Here is a 15,926-nt window from a genome sequence, read left to right as displayed (position 1 = left end):
TCTGCATGACAATAAGAATGTGCCCTCCCTGTTCCTCGCATCGGCATAGACAATAAGAGCGGTCACCAAGGGCGCCATCCATCTGAGGGCGGGGGAGGGAGGGGGGACGACAGAATGTCGGCAAAACATTTTTTTAAACTTGTGGCCGCTATCTCACCTACGGCTGCAGAAAAGGCCGGTCATGGCCGGTGTAATTTTACATCTTTGTCGTAACACCTTAAAAAAGTAATCAGTTGGGATTGAAGTTGATATTCTCATATTACCACCGTGCTCAGATCCCAAAACCTCATGACCATTATAACTGAATGACCCTAAATTTGCAGGTTTGTTAGACATGCACAAAGAAAGGAAGAGAGCAGCGTGTAGCAGCATTGTTCTAACGTTCAGTCTACAATTAGCAACAGTTGTTCTGGAAACCATATCTAGGGCAACCAGCAGTTGTTTGTATTTTCTCCGATTTCTTTTTTCAGCCTTGACTTGAGTCAACCTGGGTGCCAGAAGTCAGTGGCAATGTATGGACAGAATTGCTCATACTAAAAGGTACAGTTCATTTTTCTTAATGTCTTTTTTTTGCATATGCAAAGAGCTTTAGAGATGTGTATCTGCTACAGAACGCTAGAATTCTTTTCTGAGTGGCGCTAAGACTGCATGTTTAAATGAGGCTGATACTTAACCCCTCCAATCCTACAGCAGTGCCTGCAGCCACTGAGCTTTGAGTTCATTTCATCTGCAAAAATGCAAAATATATATTTGTTATTCTTGTTCTTTTTTGGTCTAACTTTTTCAGCTTTTCAGACAAATCATATTGCCAGTTATGCTTTGATTAGTGTGTATTTTTTGCTGAGAAAGAAACTGTGTGACTTCACTGAAGCAAAGCCAGTTGGGCAATAATATTAATCAGTATTAAATAAACATGTTTATTACAAATGAAATGAAGTCTAACTTGTATATTACCATGCCTCAGCTTTTAACAGTTTACTTTTTAAATAAAAAAAGAAACAAATACAATTGCCATGATGTAATCTTGTCTTTTGTTTGTATCTACAGCCATTTTAGAGCTCATAGTCCCATAGGCAGTGCCCACTGACAGCTGCTATGGCACGTCCATATTCAGCTACGGCAGTTGGACCAGCGTCGTCAGATGGCTGGGCTGAACCCAGCTATCTGAGAGAAAGACAGTAAGAAGAGAATAGATTGTGGGGGGGGGTGGGAATATGGGCAGCAGTGACATCGCCCCTTCAGACACTACAGACGGGATGTCGGATGTGATGTCAGACCGGAAAGTGGAGCAGCGGGAGGCCGCAGAGAGCACAGAGGCGGACGAGAATGTGGCGCCTCAGAAATGGCCCTCGGCCCCGGAACAGAAGTGCGCGCAGGCGATCCCCTCGAGGAGGGGAAGCCAAGGTATGTGGAGAACTGATGCGCCTGACAATGACCCGGAGCAATGCTGCGATCGGCAGTTCAGTTATAATCCCTTATGTTAATCCACTAGGCCTGCAAATCACAATAATGTTGCAAAAAAAAAAAAAAAAACACTTCCAAAAAGATCAGCAATGTAATTATGTCCTGGTCCCATTAATGTAAATGGCATTACTTGTCTCATCTTGTCTTGTGAGTTTTGATTCCACTGGAATTGATTTGTTGATGCACGCTATGGGAACACAGTTGTAATAGACTGAAAAATGGATTCCCCTTGAACTGGATCACCAGGTCTGACATATAAACAAAGTGGTGCATGGAGATTGCAGTAGAACCTGACTGTTGGTTTTCTTAACACGTCTTATTGGAAATCAATGGAAGCTAAGGCCACCCAAGCAATCACCTGTTGGCATCTTGCATGGGTCAAAGCTGAGTTTGATCTTAAAGCTGATCCCACTGAGGCACTGGCAATCACACAGCTGCTGCCCACCCCCCACACACCACCCCCCAGCCCAGCCCAGCCCATCTGACAGCCCGGAATCTGGAAGTGCGCTAGCAGCTATGATCCCGGAAAAACGCCCCCATCCATCTCCGACACACAGCTGCTGAGCACATAAGAGCCGGAGTTTCCTTTCATCCATTAAACACTGGACAAAGACTAATGCCTCCCAAATTAGGCCTTCCACAGTGCCAATTATCACCATTAAGAGCTACTGCTTGGAGCAACAGTGATTCTACATTAGCATTTAACCACCCTTTGTTATGCAAAATGACCTCCCATAGCTCAAATAGAGCCAAAGTTAAATTTCACTGACAAAAGTGCTTATATTCCCACACCATAAGAGAAAGTCAGAGACATATTTGATCAGGGAGGAAGAATGTGTTATTAAATGTTTAACTGTGAAAGCTTTAATCTTATTGCGATGGGACTGCTCCTAACTCATGAGCAGGTGATAACATTGCATCAGCAAGGCTATCGCCCGGGCTACTCAGACTAAGAGCTACTAAATATGAACATGATGAAAGACAAAGTCCAGAGCTTGAGATTTTAGCACTTGACAAGCACAATCAACTCCCCATAAGCCCTGTGGCTTTCCCACTGACTCTCCCCACTGCTGTTTTAAGTTTCTCCAGTCTAGTGTCACACTGCTTTCCCCTTGTAGTCCCCGTTCAATAACTTCCATTAAACTAAGCCTTCCTTTCTCCACAACCCTCTGAAGACCATGAGCAAAGGCCTTTGCCCATCAGATAAAAAGGAAAAATACCAAATGCACTGCAGATTAAACTAAACTTAATGAAATCTAATAGTTGTGGCACCACAATCCTGTGGGACACATATGTATGATCACCTATTGCACCTATTGAGAGAATAGGTGACACTAGTGACACTACATAAATTAAAGCAGTGCTCGCTAACCCACCCCCACCACTAGCTCAAAGGCTACCAAACGGTCTAAAGAACTCATATACCCATGAACTGCATTATCTGAGCTGAATTTGAAGGGAGGCGTTACCCTCTCATTGGTCAAAAAAACAATGATTTCAGTAACATAGCACTCACTCACCCTTGGTCATCAATTGCTGTTTGATGAAAGTATGTCTAATCCAGGGGTGGCCTATCTCATCCAAAAATGGCTGGTTTGCGTGCAAGATTTTGATTTGGCCCTGCACTACGACACCTGATTCAACTAATTGACTGATCATGGTCTTCAATCAAGGCCTTGCGAAGTAGAATCAGGTGTCTCAGTGCTTGGCTAAAGCACCCACACTCTGGCACTTTGATTGGACACCCGACTCGATCCCACACATCTCACAGGAAATGGAAAGAATATCAGAATGGAAATGAACCATGAATGACTGTCATCACCATTGCAATTATCTCAATTATGTGTGAAACAATTGTCCGCTCTGTACTGTAGCCCTCATGCACAAGACCCCTGATGATGCCAACGTTTGTAGCATAAACAGACCAAACATGAATAGGAATGACTTTGGATGCAGTTGGTCAATTGTTCCAAGAAGACAGGCCAGAAACCAAGAATCATGTATTGAACAGGTTTAAATAATTCTTACAAGATGTATTTCCAGATCAATAATCTTAAATACATTTTATTTGATTGTGTGCATGCATGCTTTTGTGTGTTTGTGTGTGCGTTTGTGTGTGCATGTGTGCTTGTGTTTGTATGTGTGTTTGTGTGTGCATGTGTACATATGTTTGTATGTGTGTTTGTGTGTTGGGTATGTATCTGTGTGTGTGTGTGTGTGTGTGTGTGTGTGTGTGTGTGTTTGTGTGTGTGTGCGTGTTCATGTGTGTGTGTATGTGTATGTGTGTGTATGTGTGCGTGCGTGCTTGCGTGTGTATATCTGAGAGATCAGTAAATAGGTCACAGGATGACAGACTCCAGAGAGAACACAGGAGGTCTCCTTCCAGAGCCCAGAGAGGGGAGGTGCCTCTGCAGGGCTGCGTGAGGGACAGGAACAGGAGGACAGAGGAGGTGCGGGGCCCAGGACCCTTTTTCTTCATCGGAGGAGGGAACGGGGCCGCCGTGTGAGTGTTTAGGGTCATGAGCAACGTGCTCAAAATGAACAAAGTTAACTTCATCTTAATTTACGTGTCATCTTTCGAGTGTTCGAAATGTAATATTGATTAGTCTTTCCTCAAATAGAGTGGCTTCGTATTGTGAGAGCCAAGGATGGCAGCGCATCCACGACAGGACGCGGGAAGACTACAAGCTGAAGTGGTGCGAGATCAAGTCAAAAATCACCTACTACAATTTTAGGGAAGGTACGGTATGGTGTTCAACGAAATCTTTTTAAAGTTTAAAATGAATCCCTAATGGCGCCTTTCTCTAAAACACAAAGATGCATAAGTCATTCAAGCCATTAGCTGAAAAACCATGGAAGCCACTGTATGTTGTGTGTAAAATGACTTGTTTCAAATTGGTGACCAATATAAAAGAAAAATCAGGGGAGCTTCCTAACTGATCTGTCTTCATCAAGGAGAACAGCTGCTGTTCCAGATCCCCAACAACAGGGTTCTGACCACTAAGATCGGGCTCCTGTGCAGCCTGAGGGAGTATGAGCGCGTCAGCAGCAAGGTGAACTACGGCCGAGGGATGAGGTGAGACAGCACGCTGCTATAAAACACTCACGACTGGCAGGACGCCGGGAACGTCCCGCCCAGCATGGATACAAACCGTTTGTGGTTGGCTGGAGGGCAATCTTAATTGGTCTTTTTGTCCACTTTGTCCACAAAATTCATCTAAATTTCAGCTGAGAAATTAATTAATGCAACCACAAGATGTCCCTAGCTTCAAAATGTAAAAATGGGTGGTTTGGACGATTTGACCAAATGACAGTACATCAGGCTTGGAACATGGGCAGGACTTCTGTCCTCTCTTGCATGGCCAACTAGAGATGAGTCAATATAGCGAGTGTGAGTATTTTTGACATCACCACAGAGAAGCTGTTGTCATTGCTGGAGTGTGAGAGTTACAGTAGGTACGTGCACAGACAGACTCCGCTACACTCCCTTGCCGTAAGACAGCAAAAGTGCAGACATTTATTTATTAAACCACAGGTGCCCTTTGCGATAACATTTCCCACCTCCTCCCTGTCTGTGATTACAATCCTCAAACACCCCCCCTCCCGCCAGCCACCTGAGCCCTGGGCCTCCCCTGCCCCGACACATACACCCCCAACCCCCCTGCAGCATGTTAACCCCCCCCCCCCCTTCCGAAAAATCTGTGCATGGCCCTGCGTGACCTGAATTCTTACCTTGCCTTTGCAAATTCGCCTGCCCTCAAACTAAATCAAAGTAAATGGCATTTTCACACACACACAGGAAAAACTCGCATTGTGTCAGAATCAGGGACTAATGTTGAATGACGAAATTGATGGGAAGCGGATGGCTATGGGTTAGTGGAGGTGGATCTCTAATCCCACACCACGTGAGGATAGATCAACCATGGTGGTACTGCGTCTCCCCCCCCCATCATCCCCAAAAGAGAGAAGAGAGGCTTGGTAAAGGCCAGGAGAAGCGATCATATTATCTGATGGCTCGGTTGTGTTGCCCTGTCACACAGGAGGCTGAAGATGGAGGAGTTTTTCCCCGAAACCTTCCGCATGGACATTAGAGATGAGAGAGATGCTTTCTTCGCCCTGCAGAAAGGTAAACACGGCTGACCTTCATAAAGAACACGGGTTACATTTCCTCTTTCTGAAAGGTTACATCCTTCTTCTTCACATTTCAATCTCATTTTGAAGTTTCAGAACCGATGTATCCTTTCGCGTCTCAGGCAAGGCCCGTAAATGGCAACGCGCGATGCAGATCACTGGGGAAATATGAATATGTCTGAATGAAAATCTAATTCAGGGTGTTTATCAAAATGACAGAAATTCATGAGTGATGAGCAAGCAAAGGTCTTATAGAAATTTTCGCAATCTACATTTCATCTGCAGTCATTCCCTTTCAGAATTATGCTACAATAACATCAAATATGATGATGTAGTCAGTGCAAAATGTGATAACATTAAGACAGTGATTGCAAAGTATATAACATATGTAGAACTTATCCTAGAAAGGGGGGGGGGGTACATATGATATCGATATGATGTGTATACATTGGCCATACCTCCATAAATATGAAATAGTCTATTTATTTATTTATATAGCACTTTTTAAGCACAAAAAAGCATGAACAAATAAGCAGTAAAACATGAAACTTAACAATAAAAGCAAAATAATTGCCACTTGTGTGTTTGGATTTGATGAGACCAGCCGGTAGGTAAACAGGAAGTGTTTGCTCTTTGTGTTTGCCTCCCTCCTCTCAGCGGGGGCGGAGGGTGGCGGGCGTCCCCAGGCCTGGATCTGCAAGCCCACCGGCCTGAACCAGGGCCGGGGCATCTTCCTGCTGCGTACGGAGGAGGAGGTGCGGGCCTTCCAGGCCCAGCTGCTGAGCACCGAGGAGAACCACAACTACAGGAGGCCGCCTTTCCGCCTGCCCCAGGCCCGAATCGTGCAGAGGTGAGGGCCGCGTTCAGCACTGGAGCCTCACAGCAGGAAGGCCCTGTGTTCGCATCCCAACCGGGGGCCTCTCTGTGTGGAGTGTGCATGCTCTCCCCGTGCTTGTGTGGGTTCTCTCTGGGTGCTCCGGTTTCCTCCCGCAGTCCAGAGACACGCAGGTTAGGCTTCTGGAGGGGAATTAACAGGGCGTTGCTGTAAATGAGCATGTGTGCCCAGTCACTGTACCCTGTATGAATAAAGAAAAATGAAAAATGAAACTCTGATTTTGCTCTTTGGTGCACACTTAATATCTTGTGCTCTGACTTTTCCTCATAGTCCTAGGCTGTGGCAAGGGGGGCAAGCCAAGACTACTGCAGCATCACGAATCAGCCTGGCACCGGCCCAGCCCCCCAAGCATTTTCTAGCAATTTTACATTTTCCAATAGAAAAATAAACTATCAGCACCTCTGTGCATTAAGCTATCTCCCCCTTAGCACCGCCAGGGAGCTACAAGAACCCAGCACCAATCAAAATGTAGCATTCAACCAAGCGATGGTTAACTAACCACAAAATGACTGTTTTGCAAAAGAAAATTCAGTCTCCCAGAAGATGGTAGTGCAATATATTTATCAACATCATAACCAACAGTCAGTCGTGGTGCTTAGGTGACCCTAAAAGAAAACTTGAATTGTGTGCCCAGAGATGGTTTTGGTCCTAAAAGACTGCATAAAGTGGTTTTGCCAGGAGCCAGCTCTGGTCATAACCACACTACAGAAGAAGACTAGGGAGGGTCACAGAGTACTAACAATACGGGCGGTAATAATTCACACACCCTACCTATAGGGTAATAAAGTGATCATGTGTTTAAAAAATCTCTGAGCAGTTACTAGAATGAGGTAATATATTCTCTCAATGGTTAAAGGGTCACCCTGGTATGACAGAAGTGGAAGGGTTTAGCCTCTCTACTCATTAATACATAAACAAAACCTTGCCGTTTTATAAGTGACATTTCCCTCCTTCCTGTGGCCTTTTCAGATATGCTGTTACACCTGTTTTAAAACCTTGAACAGTACTTTCCTTCAGACAAATATTATCCAGAGGTTTCTAGTTTTTTTTTTGTTGCTGTAAAAACATAGTTAATGAGAACTTTAGCCTTATGCCATGGTTGCATCATCTCATGCCAATTTTTGACACTTCATTTCAGCATGCAACTCCTCCAAAACGCATTCACAGAGATCACCCGTTTCCCCTCAGCAATCCGCAGAGAAGCGCAATGGTGGGGCCCAGCAATAGGCAAACCTGTGACACTAGAAATGATCATACAGAAAGGTAGAGATAGAGAAATGTTTTTTGGGGATAGGGGAACATAAGGTAGATAATGGAGAGGAAGATGTTGAAGAGGGGAACTGGATTCAGGGTGAAGAGAGGGAAATCTTGACCAAGGGAGCCAATCAAAAACAATACAAACTCAGTTCTGATACAAACTCAGAACCTGGTGACCCATTCTGCCCCTGTACAGCAGGTACTTTACAGAGTCCAAGAGGACCAATTATCGAGACTTCAGAAAAAGACATATAATGAGGAGAGCCAGCACAGAGAGATTTAGTCATTAGCACAGCTAATGAAAATGATTGCTGCTATTTTCGTGTATACAATGCCTTGTGGATGCCGTCATATACATGGAAATGTGCGTCTTTTCATGTTCTGTTCATTACATGTGCTAATATTAAGATGTGCTCCTGTTTATTATCTTCTTTACATTAGTTGGGTTGAAGTACTTCTGGTAAATATTTCAACATAGACTCATTGAGCACTTTAGTAGGTATTTATTGCACTTCATTTTTACATTAATCTGCTGCTGTAGCCTATCCACTTAAAGGTTTGACTCGTTGTGTGTTCAGAGATGCTCTTCTGCATACCACTGTTGTGATGTGTGGTTATTTGTGTTACTGTCAGCTTCGCCCATTCTGGCCCTTCTTTTTTTATCTCTCTGATTAACAATGTGTTTCTGCCTGGAGAACCACTGCTCACTGGATGTTTTTTGTTTTTCACACCATTCTCTGCAAACTCACTGCGCAGACTGTTGTGCATGAAAATCCCAGGAGATCAGCAGTTTCTGAGATACTCAATCCACCCTGTCTGGCACCAACAATCATTCCACGATCAAAGTCACTTTGATCACATTTCTTCCTCATTCTCACATTTGGTCTGAAAAACAGCTGAACCTCTTGACCACGTCTGCGTGCTTTTATGCATTGAGTTGCTGCCACATGATTGGTTGATTAAATATTTGCATTAACAAACTGGTGTACAGATATACCTAATAAAGTGGTCACTGAGTCAACACACGTCCTTTATTTCTGTTTCAATTTCGTTATTTTTAAATGCATTAAAATAAAAGTTCAGAATGAAGCTAGAAGTTCTCCCGGTGCAAATTTGCATTATTTTGAGGCATTTTCTGACCCTCTGCATGTCTTACATCAGCCACCCTCTTCTCCGTATCGCTCTCACAGAGAGAGCTTATTCACGGCAGGGACTGATGCATGAAAGATGCACGGTGTCATCATTACTGAAGCGGGCGCACTGGGGGGATTCTGTCTGAAAACTGCGCCCCGGCAGCCCTGAATGGCCTTTTAATACAGTACCACAGTTTCTACACCACAGAGCCCCCTTGGAAAATCACTGCCTCCGACACAACACTGAACATCCAGGCATCTCCGAACGCACAAACCCGCTCTGGCCCTTTTCTAAAATCACACTGCCCTCTAGTGGTCAGGTTTACCACAAAACCCCGTTCTTACCAGCTTTCGAACAGCTCTACTGCAATGCAACCCGCCCAGCCTGCTTATTTGCGATGAGTATGTTGAAAGTGGGCTGAACCACGCAGTGCGGAATATGTGTTAATGGTGTGTATAATTCCTGTTGTGTTTGAACAGGTATATCGAGAACCCCCTCCTCCTGAAAGGCAGGAAATTTGACGTGCGATCCTACTTTCTCATCGCGTGCACCACACCATACATGGTGTTCTTTCGCCATGGTTACGTTAGATTGACCTGCGAAATGTATGATCCCAACTCTAACAACCTATCTGCCCATTTGACCAATCAGGTGAGTCCTGCAGTCACCACATGATTACATGTAATGCATAGAAATGGCACTGATCACCTGGGTCAGAATTCCATCCCTCCAACAATATACCTGTGTGTGTGTGTGTGTGTGTGTGTGTGTGTGTGTGTGTGTGTGTGTGTGTGTGTGTGTGTGTGTGCGCGTGTGTGTGTGTGTGTGTGTGTGTGTGTGTGCGTGCGCGTGTGTGTGAGTGTATTTTGTAAACTTTCCTCTTATTTTTAGTTTTAGTTTTCACTGCTATGATAATAAGTGATAATATTGCCAAAAGGCGACATGCACATATGAACCAGCCAAATCACACAACAGGATACAAGGGACAGATCACAATAGTGATTGTTACTGTACCTGTGAACATAGATTTTTCACTTTTAAGTAACATGTTTGTATTTGGCTCTCTGCATAAGTATGTAAGTGTAAGTATGTGAATGTTCTTTTATTTTGCTCACGGCACATCCTTCCTCGACACCATGAGAGGTAGAACGGGAATTTAAAAAAGAAAAAGTATCTTCAGAATAATAGTAGACACCAAGAAAATGTGAATCCATGAAGATACACTGTCTTCACTATTCTGCACTTCATGACTTTTTATTCTGCACTTCAAGACTAAAAGATCCAAAGGAATTAGAGTAGAGTGCCGCTGTCAGAGGGTGCTGTAAAGCTATTTATTGATGTTTTGCAAATGAAAATGTTGCCCTTTCTCTTTCTTGCACTTTCCTGTCTCTTTCTGACCTCTTGTGCTACATTTCAACATTTTCTACACTTTTCTCTCTCTCTGTTCTTACTCTCTTCTCTCCCTCTACCCCCCCCCCCCCCCCCCCGGCTGTGTCTGAGTAGTACATGCAGAAGAAGAACCCTCTGTACAACGCGCTGAAGGAGGAAACGGTCTGGTCCATGGAGCGCTTCAATGCCTATGTTAATGAGCAGTTCAGGGAGGCCAAGGCCCTCCCCCAGGACTGGGTGCTGGGAGCTTTCACAGTGAGTTGCGTGCAAAAGGAACAGAGAGCCAGACGGAGGCTAATTAAACAACCCCCCCCCCCTCCCGCTCCCCGTGCGCGCGCTTCTGTGTGTTTGGGTCGACGTGATTGGACGAGAGGTGTCCCGGGGCTTGGTCAGGTGGAGGTGAAGGAGGAAGTCAAGCATGAAGCTTGATGCTGAATCTAGGTCGTCATGGCAACGCCTCTACCTGAGGCATTGAGGGCAACAATTACACGTTGAAACAACACGCGCAGCATTTTTCTACATCAATTTAAGCTGGTTATTATCGTAAAAAACAAAATTAGGACCGAGGCCTGGGCGACAAATTATTCATAATGATAATTTATTTACATGGCAGACATCCTTATTCATAATTTATAAAGCTTACGTTTGAATAAATGATTAGTTGGTATGTTTGGATGTATTTTGTTGAAGCAGCCTCACTTAAAGGTGCCACAACACTGCTCTGGTCAACACCTGAAACCAGGTGCACTGAGCACACTGACTCTGCGCTATAGCTATATATAGTGTATGATTACAGTAACTATTTCAAGCACAGTGTATTTAACATATTTAACACACCTCCATATCTAGTTAAGGACACATTTTCACACTATCAACACAGTCTGTGCTACAAAAGTCTCACTTTGTAACACAAACAAATGACATTTGTACTACAAAAGTAGTACCATTGACACAAAATGTGTTGAAATGAATACAAAAGTAGTAACACAAAAAGTGTGTTTGGATACACATCCGAAAAAACAAATCAAGCTCAACTCAAGTATTTTAGTCTTATATGTAGACTGATCAATTTATCACTAGATCCTGCGATGGCCTGGCGACCTGTCCAGGGTGAATTCCTGCCTTTCGCCCAATGTATGCTGGGATAGGCTCCAGCCCCCCTGCGACCCTGTTCAGGATAAGCGGGTTAGGATAACGGATGGATGGATGGAATTTATCACTATTACTTCTTTGCTAAGTGTTCCCAATGAGGTGAGACAGTATGACTCATTTCAAGATTTGGCAATCGGTTAAGACAATTTGGGGCCAATGGGTTCAAACCAACAGTGATTTAAAACGAGCTAATATTTTCTAATTGAGCGGAAAATATAGGATTTGGGGCCAATGGGTTCAAACCAACAGCGATTTAAAATGAGCTAATATTTTCTAATTGAGCGGAAAATATAGGATTTTAAGTCTCATTACCACAAACACTTGTTAAGGCACACATTCTTGCAGTGTGCAGAGTTCATTTGTCTGGTGTTTTTGACAGAGAAGTCCTTCCTTACGGTAGATTTTTTGTGGAGCAGAAGCGGATGCAAGTGATCGTGTCGCAGTGCTTCCTGGCAGTGAAGGCCAAACTGGAACGCAAGCTGGGCCTCTTCGATCTGATTGGCTGCGACTTCATGATTGACGAGGACTTCAAGGTGAGGAGCGTTGGGATGGGGGCGGGAACCGGAAATGGGCGTGGTCTTGATGCAGGACTGGATGGACAGGGGGAGGTCGGTTAGACAGGCAGACATGCAGATTCAAGATTCACATTCGGGGACTTGTGTCTAAATGTGACATATTTATGATACTTTTTCCAAATCAGACCTAATTAACCAGGCAGCAAAATAAACGTAACTGTCAGGTTATAAACAACTTTTTGTAATCTATGAACTGATTTAACTGTAGGGTCGAGGGGCCATTTTCATTACTTAAGCAATCAAAATGGACCGTCAAAATTATCATTTGTTGCATAAGCACTACATCAGCTCATGAGTCAACATTTAGCACACATTATTGATATTGACCTCATAATTTCCATTCAATAAATGTCCATTAAACCTTTTGCAAATGTGATTTTGAAATTATAATTATGGTGATTATTTTTTGCAGGCATGATAATTGCAGGCATGAGAATTTTTAAGTTTCTTATGAGGCTCAGCATACAGTTAAGACAGTGTCATTTCCTCCAACAATAGTTTTCACCTGAACAAAAACCTTAAAATTTTTCTTTTTTTTTGATACATCTACAAAGATACAACTTTCTTGATAGTATAGGGAGGCAAGAATATATTTTGCCTACAGCATCAACCAGCCTTGTTTTGGGTATTAATCTATAACCGAATTGTGGTCACAGACCTGTCAATATGTCTGCCATTGCCTATTGTATAAAATACTGTAAATAGATCTTCACTCAAGCATGCGAGACAGACACCCAGGAAGCCCTGTTACCAAGCGAGTCCATAAGGGGCCGTGGTAAACACAATGTCACCAGGGCTGAGGTATCAGTTTTCAGATTACATCACTCCCACATATTCAAATACAATTGGAACAATAAACAAAATGGCGGTGGGATAATGGCTTCCACACAAAGAAAGCACAAATAGGTTAGAACGAGGGGGGAGGGGGGGGGGGGGTTGTGGAAACAAAGGACATGATATTTGAGGAGGAAATAGGGGGGGTGTGGCTGTCTCAAGAACCATACATACTGTAAATATGCAGCCCTAAATGGATTTTCAACACAATATACAGAACTTCACTCCGATGATCACATTACAGATTGGATCCATAGTGAACATACTGTATGTATTATAAAAATGTACATTTAGTGTATTATAAATGTTAACAGCTAGAAATGTATATACAATTCAGGTTAAATAAGTTAATTATGAGTACAGCTACCCATCCACTCTGACATACAGCCATTCACTCTTAATGAGATATCCACAGCATTTCCCACCACTATACAACTGATTCAAACAACCCTCACAACACAGGTTATATCAACTTGGACTTTATACTGTTTGAATTGTGCATACCATATTGTTGGTACAGACAATGCAGGGATTTTGTGTGATCTTTGACCTGTAATATTTGATTATTGCTCATTGTAGGCAGTGCTCCGATGGATATATGTCTGTTTAAAATGCTGAAAACAAAATTGCCATAAATACAGAACCTTTGACACCATTAACGCAAGGTAATTATTTGAAGTGACAAAGGAACATTCATACTACTATATAAAACCAAAGGTAATAGAAACTGGTGGTCCATCACTGAATGTGATAAACTCTGAAAGCGCAGAGTAAAATGCTTTCTGAAATAATTCTCGCAAAATTACTACATGGCACAGTGGTTTAATACATTTCCGTGTGCTATTTAAAATATATTTTTAAATTCCTCCTGTAGTCTGAACACCTAGTATATATTAAGCTATTATTTATTTATTCAAAAACCACATTAAATATTTTCTTTACAAGGAACCTTGACATAAAACGCAGTAACAAAGACAGTCACCAATCAAAATGACAATAATATACACGGATCAGACAGTTGTGTAAACAGGATTTAACAGTGGGGATTACAAACAGGAGTGCACTTCAGTCATGAATAATGCAAACAGTATAAGCTTTAAAACCCTGTAAAAGAGGGCAAACGCTAAACTCAGCACAATAAGGTAAGAGCACCCTCTTCTGGGGACAATGATGAAATGCATATCCATTATTAAATGTCTGATATTAAAGCGTATCGTATTGAAGGGGAACTGTTTTCAACAAAATAATTAAAACACCATTCATCAATGTCATCTAAAGTTACAGACCAAAAGAAAAGGGGAAAAAATAATAAGAATGCAGCTAATTTACTCTCAAAATGAAATCTGACTATGTTCCTCTCCTATAATGCGGATATGGGTCTGACTGTATAATGTCCTGTTGACTGTGCTAATGAAGACACACGAGGGTGAGCTCAAAGGCACAGTATTTCTCCCCGAAAAGAGTGTAGCGCAGTGCCGCTACCCCCAGCGTTGTTGCGCTATGAATGCTCATCCGAGAGGTGATGTCATTTCCTGTTCTCTCTCTTCCACACCAGGTGTGGCTCCTGGAGATGAATTGTAACCCTGCTCTCCACACTAACTGCCAGGCCTTGAAGGAGGTGGTGCCCAGCGCAGTCAATGAGACTCTTGGTAAGTCACTTGTCTGTTACAACCCGACAGGGTGAATTAGACCGATAATGAATAAGGCACTTGCAGTTAGATTCAGCATGTTGTGTTATACGTATATGGCTGTGGAATAATTCCCAAATATCCAAAGAATACCAAATGACAACAGATGCTTCTTGTATGTGTATATTTCTGTACGTACATGCGTGTGCATGATCTATCGTGGTCTTTAGTATGTCAGGTTTAACCCCTACCTCTCGTCAGACCTGGCCCTGGAGATCTTCTATAAGTGTCAGAGTGGGCAGAATGTCAGGTTTAACCCCTTCCTCTCCTCAGACCTGGCCCTGGAGATCTTCTATAAGTGTTGGAGTGGGCAGAATGTCAGGTTTAACCCCTTCCTCTCCTCAGACCTGGCCCTGGAGATCTTCTCTAAGTGTCGGAGTGGGCAGAAGCTGCTGCCTCTGGCCAGTCAGCGGAACTTTGTCCTGCTGTACGGGGCCCACTGCATCCCAGACCACCGGAGCAGAACCCCACGGCCCTTCAGAATGCTCCACCAAAAGACCCCCAGGACCCAGAGGGCAGCCAACGAGGCCGCAAACGGGAGGAGCCTGCCCGCCCCCACGGCCCAGGCCCCGCCCACGCACCCCCCCAAACCGGCAGAGAACCGCAGGCCGGTCGTGGTGAAAGTGCCCAAGCCCAGGGGAACATGGCTGCCCCTCCCCAAACCTCTGCAGCTGGGCACCTGGGACCTGCCGTCCGACACACCGTGGGTCCCCCGGCCCGCTGTCCAAAACCGGGGGAGGAGCATCGTCTTGTCCCTCTCCACCCCCGGGCTGGGCGGCGAATCAGGCGTCTCTATTCCTCATCTCAGGGAGAGCTCTGCCTCACTGCAGAAGGAGCGGCGCGTCAACTCCTGTCTGAAGTCCACACAGCTACCCGTGCACCGGGGGCACCCGAGGCCCCCTGGCGAGGAGGAGCAACATGGAGCCACGCAATGACACGGAGATAGACTGCGAACTGTCATTCGCTCCTGTGATGCCACGGATGTCCTCAAAGTTTCAGTGTTCTTAAATACTTTAATAATAATATGAATAATTCCCTACATTTACATAGCACTTTTATCAAAACGCAAAGCACTTTTTACATTGATGAGGGGGGAAACTCACCACAGCCACCATCAATAGTGTAGCACCCACCTGGCGGAGGTGGATTTAGTCAGAGATTTGAAAAACGATTGCATTGAGTTGTGAAATTTTTTGGCAAGAAATGGCAGACCATGATTCACTCAGGCATACTTTAAACGGTTTTTGAGGTCCTACTGTAGTTTATCACCAGTGCAAGACAAGTAATGTTTATTGCTATTGTGCAATGTCAGGAGACCATGTATATCATCAGGTACAAAAAACAAATACTGTAAATATGTATGTCAAATTACCAAGAATGCAATATGGCTTAAAATAATTCTATAAA

The 15,926-nt window shown here is 43.9% G+C and overlaps 1 protein-coding gene across 1 annotated transcript; it reads left to right on the top strand.

The window, feature by feature from the left end:
* Nucleotides 1-1,214: 1,214 nt before the first annotated feature.
* Nucleotides 1,215-15,454, top strand: ttll10 (tubulin tyrosine ligase-like family, member 10). The gene is made up of 12 exons (XM_061259111.1): nt 1,215-1,404; nt 3,339-3,464; nt 3,796-3,967; nt 4,086-4,204; nt 4,420-4,540; nt 5,505-5,590; nt 6,253-6,445; nt 9,361-9,532; nt 10,385-10,525; nt 11,839-11,955; nt 14,387-14,480; nt 14,865-15,454. The coding sequence occupies exons 1-12, from the start codon at nt 1,215-1,217 to the stop codon at nt 15,452-15,454; spliced, it is 2,121 nt and encodes a 706-aa protein (XP_061115095.1).
* The last annotated feature ends 472 nt before the right edge of the window (nt 15,455-15,926 follow it).

This window comes from Conger conger, chromosome 10, assembly GCF_963514075.1.
Source record: "Conger conger chromosome 10, fConCon1.1, whole genome shotgun sequence".
Lineage (NCBI taxonomy): Eukaryota > Metazoa > Chordata > Actinopteri > Anguilliformes > Congridae > Conger > Conger conger.
The sequence above is the reverse complement of the archived record's forward strand: the minus strand, read 5'-3'. Positions and strand labels throughout refer to the sequence as shown.